We start from the raw sequence: 8,806 nt of genomic DNA on the forward strand, positions 1-8,806 counted from the left end.
CAACAGGTCAAGTATATCACTGGCCACTTAGGGTCAGAGGAAGGAGGCTCTAATATATGTGTGTGTGGGTGTGTGTGTGTGTGTGTGTGTGTTTACAATATGATGTATAAAAATGTCCATGAATGCTAATATTTTTAAATATGAAAAATTACAACTCAATGACGAGAACTTTTGATGCTTAGGTATATAGTCATCTCAAAGGCCATTTTGACAGGCACTTGTGGCATCTTATAAAGTGGAACATGTGAATTTCCAAAACTCACATTTAATTGATTCCCCAGCTTAAATACTTATCTGTAGATGTCCAGGGAATAATAATAATAATAAAAACAATGACTTTATTTGAGCTTGGTAGAGGAACAACCTAAGATGTATGCACCTCACCTTTTTAGAATCTTTTGCAGACTCATGTGGTGATTATATCTATCTGATGACCTTGTGTTGTCCTTTTAAAGGAGTTTATGCAACAGAATGTCAACCATTTTATCTTGTTGTGTCAATGCACTCACTAACCTGATGTGCTGCCAATCACTGAAAGAAAAGCTCAGTCACAGGGATATGTGTTCTTTAGAGTTATTGATGATTGTTCTTAGTTACGAACGATTAATGACACACACACACACACACACCATCACACATTAAGATGCTGACGTTAATAAAGTGATACACTGGGCTTTTTAAAATGTTATTTACCTACTAATATACAGTACTTCTGGTGTTCAGGCTGACACTCTTGGGATGTGGTGGAACCAGAGCTGTATATAGCGATGACTTTGGGTGGAGCAGTATGATGGTGACACCTGCTGGACACTAATAGATATTACAGCTTGGGGAATCTTGGAACATTTGCACATATGGCACAGGAAACAGAGAAAGCATAGTCTACATTTTTCAGGCAGTGTAAATGTTACCATCTGGAAATATTCTATTGAGTCTTTTGGAGAAATAAAAGGAGCTAATTCCCCTTAAATTGATACTAATGGACCATACATTTCCCTTGGGATTAACAAAGTATCTATCAGGAAAACAACACAGCACACTGTCAAGAGAGTGCTATTTATTGATGTTTAATGTTTGATTATTGAGTTGAAGTAATTGATGATTAAATCAAAATGATTACGTAAAAAAGTAATTAATGTTTTAACAACACTAAACTCAATTCTTTACTAGAGTTGACCCTTGCCTAGTTAGGATGTATGCATTGTTGACATGATGGCTCAATGTCAGAAATGCACAGAGCAGGATAGCTCTGTGGGAAAAAAAACAGTCTTGCAAATAATATTTATAAAGACAGGTATAGTACTGAACTAAAGTGACACCTGAACCGACACCTACAACAACAAAAAAGAGAGAAAAAAATAAATGACATGCCCAAAAAACATCAGCCCTCGTACTGTATATAAGTGTGACTAGATATTGCCACCCACTTCCTTATTGAATAGTCACTCTCATCAGCAAGGTTATGTACATCAGTCTCTTTTATTAATCTGATTTTATTAGAACATGCCACATGATCCTTTTGGGATGACAGGAATGCTGAAGTATGTCACATTATGTACTGGCACTTTTATTCAAATAAAGCTTTGTCAGACAGTCAAATAGATCCCGTATGTTTGTCAACCCAAAATTGAATGTACGTATGCACTGTTGTTGTTTAGCAGCCTCTTCCTACCACCAACGGCAACACTATTCGTTGGGTTAACGCCTTGATTGGTTAGAAAACTGATGCAACGGCAGTCTGCAGAGCATGATTACAATGAACCCAGTGTGAGCGGGGACAGTGTGATGTGGTTTCTTTTCTGTTACATCAGATAAAGGAACTGCATTTTAGTAGAACTCCTGAACTAACAAGTTTGTATGCCAGCGTGTTTGTATGTGTTTCTGACAGACAAAACAGGCTTTAAAGAGCCTCAACTGTATGTGCAGTCATTCAGAGTCTTATCTCTGGAGCTTTTTATTTTGTTGCGGGTAAAGAGAACAATGCTCAGTTGAATGGTCTGTCAATGCTGGGTTTTCCTCTGTACAGAGTACCCGCCCTTCCTACAGCTCAGTTGAACATAACATGGAATCCCTTGTAATTTTCTCACAAAGAAAGGAGAAAGGAGAGACAGATGTGATATACAAGTAAACAGAGGAGAGACTGGCAAATGTACACACACATGATACACAAACTGTGAAGGAGAGAGATAAAGAGGAAGTGAAAAAGACAGACAAAAGAGGATGACTAGTAAAAGTGTAGGGGGGTAGATGGCAAAAGTGATTAATTTAAGAGGAATAACCAGTACTGCCCTCATCGTAATACTGGTTTGAATGGTACTGAGAGGCAGGCAGTGGGAGCTGGTATAGAGAAGCTTAGTGAGGGCTGCTCTTATCACTCCACTAGTTACAGCACACCGATAGGATATCTCCTACCCTCACTCTGATCCATGTGGAATAGTGTGCACAGATAGCATGGCTGCACAGAGGAATGAAAGTTTTTTTTTTTTTTCTGACTTCAAGCTAGAGATAACACGGTCCTCAGGGCAGACTGCAGCTTGCCTGTTTCTTCTTCTCAAATAAATATTCCCCTGAGTAGATACTTTCACACTGTACCTCAGTTGTTTTTAAAAGGGGCACTTCTCTAACTGCAGTTGCAGTGCCATGGAACCAAACTTATATCGTACCAAGGACAACAATGTGGCTGCATTATCGCTATATTTGTTCATTTTTATCCAAACAGGAGTTGGTTAGGTAAAAATACAAAAGGGGCCTCTTTTCCAATAATTTGCTTGAGGAAAAAAGTAAAAAAAAAAAAAAAATCATTATCCAATTGAATGGGCATTAGTAATGGACATTGGTATGCCACCATGAGTTAGTATTTAATATGCTCTTTTCACTTCACTAGTTATAACAAGGTAAAAAATGTTAGTGATGTAATTAAACCACAAGGTAAATTAGCAACAATAAGGTACTTTCAGTTGAGACTCTAACAGTGTTAAAGCAACTGTCAACTTTCAGATGAGACTAAAGCAATATCTATAAACATCAAATGAAACCATTGTCAAATCCAAGCAAATTCACAAAAGTTTCCAATTCCTATGTGTTAAATCTTCACTGCAATGCACTCAAGATGAAAATAGTGTACAAAAAGGCAGAATTTTTATTTTTTAAAAGAAAATGTAAAAGGCAGGTAAAAAGAGAACGTTATAATAAATTAAGATAAAAGTGGTGTTTTCCATCACTGAATTTAACTTGTTTCAACAGTTTCATGTCCATAAGTGTCTTCAGGAAAGGATTGTGTCTATACAAATAAACATTTAAGGCAAACCGCACAAACAACCATGATGCTTCAGTCCAACCAAAAAACCATGAGAACACTGTAGCTGTTTAAAACATGGGGTGGTCAGTGTATGAAGTAAGTTGCAGCAGCTTCATATTCAAGCCACACTGCTGGTAAGCTTTCTTATGAGCTTTGTTTCTTTGGGGCATTACATATACAAGAGTCCTCTACACAAACAGATTGAATGTCAAAGCTTGTTTATGCAAATTCTACGAGGAAACATTAAATCAAAGTAGTACACATCAATTCACTTTTGTATATTGAATGTCTCGCATCTTGATGCTAGTAGCTCTTCTTATTCATATAGATATATATATATTTTACTACAATAAAAGGATTCAGGGAACATTACCTAGACTGTTCTCTGGCTCAACCGCTACCTTTAGATTAAAATATGTCCCAGAAGAGTTTTCCCATGAACAAACATCTTCCTTGTTGGAAGACCAAGGTGTAATTTGGCAGGTGACGTACAGACCATCCCAACGTTGAATAAAATAAGGCCTATGTAAACATGTTATTCATTCAAAGTAGATATGTAGACATTCTACTACCACTTAACCTTGGTGTATTTGCCATTTGAACTAGCCATACAATTTTTCCTTCACTGCTTGGGGGAAAAAAAAAAAAATCACTCCTCTACATGGCCATTAAATCATGGCCATAAATCAATAATTTCGGATGCTGAAGAAACCCACGCTGGTTGGTGACTCCTTTACTGTTACAGTGACAAGATTGGCCGTGACATCCGTGACAAAAACATGCTCGATCAGACTTCGGGTTGGCTTCCAATCCTGGCTTGCTTGGACAGCAATGGACAAGTCCTGCCCATTGCTGGGGAATGGGGAATCCTGGTCAGAGTCGGAGCTGCTCCCTTCTTCGCCAGTGCTCATCTCGCACAGAACTTTCCCCTTTCCTCCATCCTTAGAGGACGACCTCTCGCGTTTTCCCACAGGTTCCCTGATCTCTGTGGGTAGTTTCAGTGATGGACTCTTCTCCACTCTGTTTGGAGGCCTCTTTGCTGACCTTTCCGTCATGGGACCCAAGTCATTGGTGTCCTCGGCTTTGATTTGATCCCCTCCTGGCTGGCTCTTTTTGGGCTGCTGTGCACCTGAACTGGCAATGGCTGGTTGAAGGCTCTGCTCTTTGCCAATGAGGGTCTTTCGTGCCGGGTTGGCAGCGCCTCTGAAGTTGCTTCCTGCCACGTTTCCATTTCCTGCCGTCCCACCACATTGCAACGGCTTGTTCGCACTCTGCAGGTTTAGTGCCTGCATATTCATATTGGGACTTCTCACAGAAGGGAAGGATGCTGCTGTTGTTTTATTGCTAGGCAGCCTCTGCAGAGGGGTCTGTCCAGAGGAAACATTGTGCTTTTTCTGTCCATTGGGAGATCCCAAGACAGACTGAGGAGCCCCCTGATTGTTGCTGCTGCTGGTGTTGGTGGAGAGTTTGGAATTGTGTAAATTCAGGGATGCAACACCTGGTGATTTGCATGATGATGACGTTGATGATGATTTCAAGTCTAACCCAGCACCGCTGCCAGACTCAGTCACTGATAGTTTGAAGTCGGGAGCACCCTTACCCTGTGGAAGCCTGTTGAAAGAAGGCGAAGTGGGGCCCAGAGATCGTCCAGGACCTATGCTGCTTAGTGACGGTTTAACAGCGCCACTCTGGCTAAAGGCACCTCGGCTGTGCAGCCCCGGGGAGTCCCGGTTGGCACTCCGGCCCATGCCCGGGTAAGTGAAGCTGGCTGGCTGCAGGGGCTTCTTGATTGTGTTCGGCCGAAGTTCGGCGAGAGAGTCCTTGATTGATGGCTTGATGATCTTGCGGGGAGGCTTGCCCTGGCGCAGGGCCCTTAGCTCTGGTGGCAGTGCTTTCCTGCCCCGCTTCTTCTTTACTGGCTCCTGCTTGGCCACTACAATCTGTGCCTTCTTCTGGGGCACAGGGTGAAGTTCCCGAAGGCGAGGTGCTGGCTTGGCCTTTCTGTCACTCTCATCTTCATCATCGTCTTCTGAGGAGGAGGATGAAGACGATGAGGAGGAAGAATCAGAAGAGGAGGAGGAAGATGAGGAGCTGCTGGACTTTGTGACTTCTGGAACGGTTTCCTGTAGAGGTGATCAAAGACTTAATCACCTTGCCTAGGCATTTCAAAATATATTCCACTAGCAGTGATTTATTACATGTACATACCACAATTTTTCGAGGTCGTCCTCTAGGCCTTTTGCCTTTTTTGCGGTATAACATCTCTTTTTCTTGTTCACTGTGAATGTACAAAAAGGTGCACTGCTTTAGCCACAGTCATTTTGAAATGACTTTGTATTTGCAAATGAAACAAAACACCATGACATTATGTTTTAACATAAATGCTACAAGTAAGGTCGGTGTAAATTCCCCTGATATTTCCCGAAGCAGTTTCAAGTGAAATAATATGCAAACACTTGCTGAAATCCAGTTCCTTTTCTCTAAAAGACCATAACAACCTACTCACTTCCTGCTTTCACTATTTTCCATTTTCTTTCTGGGGCACATTTGCTAGAAACAATTCTGTCTGTCACATTTATTTAGCTTAGAATCAATTAAAAGTAAAGCATTTCATTACAATTCATGGAACCCATCTTTGTAAACAGCGTGCACGTCTACTGGCACCACAAACTGGGGTGCTGTTAACGCCTGCTAGAGCGTTTCCAGGCACATTGTTTGCACTTGGCGAGGGGAGGGCTCTTTGCATGTGTGGGGTTGGGTGGGGGTAGCTCACCTCTTGTTAAATGCAGCCAATAATCTTGGGTCAAGGAGGTTTTCCTGAGGCTCCCAGCTATTGTGCCTGAAACAGATAATGAAAGTGATTTAGAGCAACTTGCAGCAACCATGTCACGCAGTCAGTGACAGTTTTGAGCTGGGCTGCATTGTGACTCATGTGAAGGTTTTTTCTCACTCCTGCCCTTATACTATTTCCCTTATTCTTCTAGTAAGGCAGTTGAGTAAGTGAAACCCACAATCAGTTAGCTCTTCTCAATTAGATATGCTATAAAAATAAAAAGGTAAGCCTACTCCATAAACTTCCCCCAAAACATTTCATAGGCAACTCATGATACTAGACATGGCAATCTAGCATACGTGTAGGCCGCTAACATGCACTAGGCTTGACCAGAGGTGAAAAATACCAAGTAGCCTCGGCCTAGTGTATTCACTAGGCTACGCATGCGACAAAATAAGATTAAATTAGCGGGTTGGCGGGTGGAATTGCACAAAGGCCGGGTTGATTGACAGACATGTTGTCCATAGAAAGGGATTATCCGCAACAATGTAGTAGAAAAGACAAGAGAGAGGGCACTGACTGAAACGAGAAGGCGTTTGTGTCGAGGTTTACCCGCGGGTACAGGGACAGCTGGAGTTTAGCAAAAGCGCCCAATGCGAGTGGGCAGAGCGAAGGCGTGTGTCTGCTCTTGTGTTTAAAAAATAATGAAACGAATTTATTCAAATTAAAGAGGGCTACGCCATTAAGTAATGGAACGGACAACTAGGCTGTGGCTATTTTTTCGTTGAGTAGCCTACGGTCAGACATGTCTACTCGTAATTTATTTCACAAAATGTATGATACAATAGCTACTCTTTTAATAGCGCTGCAATTACACGCAGCTCAACAACATTAGATGTATTGATCGGTAGGCTATGTTGCGGCGGAGCCGATTTATAGTAAAAAAAAAGAAAACATATTCACGGCTCTGTTGTTCAGTGTAGCCTAAGGAACAAGTGAAAGGCTCTGGCTTCTCTTTCGTTGAAAACTTTAGACAAAGAACAATAGCGATGAATCGAAAAATAAACCAATAGGCCTACGTGTATACGTTACGTGCCACAATCTGTTTCACAGCAAATCATACAAATCAGTTATGGGCGCTGGACGAAGTTAACCATTCTTAACGCCATGGAAGCAACAAGCGACACGTTGTTGTTGTTTTCATTGTTTGAGTCTACCCGCAGTTGCAGCAGCCAGCAGTTGTAGCCTACTTACTTGGATGACCAGCCTCTCCACTTCACCAGATATTCCAACTTTCCCTGCAAAATCAACCGTACATTAGACATTTATCTTAATATTGTGTACCGGTATTGTACTATGTGCACCAAACGTGAGTGGCCTGACCTTTCGTAGTCGTTTATTTAGAATACATTCGGCATCAAAAACCTGTTCTCCGACGGCGCTCAACTCCTCCATGTCTGCGGTAGCCTTCTCTGAGACCTTGTATGAAAGAAAAGGAAAAGGGGAGGAAAGAAACGCAAACACAACATGTCCCTTATCGGATACCGTTCATGTGCGACGTCACCGATCGTGTATGTGCTTTCAGTTAGCGGAATATATCGCATCTATGCATGCAGTAAATCGGCGATTGTAAAATTAAAGTTTTCTTTCTTTCTTTCTTTCTTTCTTTCTTTCTTCCTTTCCGTTCTTTCTTTGATTTATTTCAACACAGAGCTCCTAAAGCAACACCAAAGAGTTTTTTTGTACCTTAAAATAATGTTTCCAAAATCGTTTCAGCTTCTAACAGGGTGAATGCACTTCGCGGCCCTCTATCAGCTATAACCGCAATATAAGTTTGCCAGATCGGGTAGCGGATCTGTAGTTCGATGGAATGAGACATAAGAAACTAGCCTACAGATTTGACTTGCATCTGATGTCGCAATAAATCGTACTTTCATAAAATCATGCAACATATTCTACCTTGTCTGTGGACATCGTTATTTGCAAAGCCAGCGCTGGATAAACAAATAGCGTGCATGCGACAGAGGAAACGTTCTTTGGTGTTGCTTTGGTGTTGGAATCAGCAACCAACTTAATTGAGCCGGGGAGCTCTTTAAAATCACTTTCTAAAAATCACCATCCATTACATGTAGGCTAAATATTATAATTTGTATGGCATAAGTAATTAGACATTATGTAAGGGATAATGTATAGAACGCCGGTCATTATGGGGAAAATAAGTCCCGACAGGGCGAACCGGACCCCGACGCGCCAGCGGAGGGGTCTTGTTTCGCCCTGAAGGGACTTATTTTCCCATGATGACCGGCGTTCTATACATTATTCCGCTTATTATACGGCTACTTGCCAAAACGAAAAAATAAACTCCATGATATGTCTCCTTACACTTATTTGTTACCGTTTCGTCGTGGCTTTTGCTGATAAACAAATAGTTCGCAACACACGCTGAACTTGAATCAAACATTCTTTAGAACACAGCTGATCAACCGTCTGCTTTCACTTTTGAATGAAGTTCCAAGCACATATATATATTTATTTTAACAAATAATACTCAAAAGAACTCAGAAATGTACTGTTGCTGTTTAGTGAAATGGTTAGGCCTATACATAGTGGTTATATTTTTAATAATTGAAAGGAATGGTACAGACACAGGCATAAGCCTACTAACAGACATTCTTGAAGGCCTGCAGGCTGGCAAAATCATAAATATAATGTGCTTGAATTTATGATGATTTGAA

The 8,806-nt window shown here is 41.2% G+C and overlaps 1 protein-coding gene across 1 annotated transcript; it reads right to left on the reverse strand.

The window, feature by feature from the left end:
* Positions 1-3,116: 3,116 nt before the first annotated feature.
* cbx2 (chromobox homolog 2 (Drosophila Pc class)) lies at positions 3,117-8,488 on the reverse strand. Its single transcript, XM_042084835.1, has 6 exons — positions 8,454-8,488; positions 7,455-7,550; positions 7,326-7,369; positions 6,072-6,137; positions 5,507-5,576; positions 3,117-5,421 (listed from the first exon to the last, which is right to left on the reverse strand). The coding sequence occupies exons 2-6, from the start codon at positions 7,524-7,526 to the stop codon at positions 3,985-3,987; spliced, it is 1,689 nt and encodes a 562-aa protein (XP_041940769.1). The 5' UTR covers positions 7,527-7,550; positions 8,454-8,488; the 3' UTR covers positions 3,117-3,984.
* Positions 8,489-8,806: the final 318 nt, after the last annotated feature.

This window comes from Alosa sapidissima, chromosome 3 (genome assembly GCF_018492685.1).
Source record: "Alosa sapidissima isolate fAloSap1 chromosome 3, fAloSap1.pri, whole genome shotgun sequence".
In the NCBI taxonomy this organism is placed as follows: domain Eukaryota; kingdom Metazoa; phylum Chordata; class Actinopteri; order Clupeiformes; family Clupeidae; genus Alosa; species Alosa sapidissima.

What these genes read in the sequence shown, in the direction of transcription:
- cbx2 (XM_042084835.1), bottom strand. Translation starts at nt 7,526, where the DNA reads ATGGAGGAGTTGAGCGCCGTCGGAGAACAGGTTTTTGATGCCGAATGT. An exon ending in TGGAGAGGCTGGTCATCCAA is followed by an intron (nt 6,138 to 7,325) that starts GTAAGTAGGCTA and finishes TATCTGTTTCAG; the next exon opens with GCACAATAGCTGGGAGCCTC. An exon ending in GACGACCTCGAAAAATTGTG is followed by an intron (nt 5,422 to 5,506) that starts GTATGTACATGT and finishes TCACCTCTACAG; the next exon opens with GAAACCGTTCCAGAAGTCAC.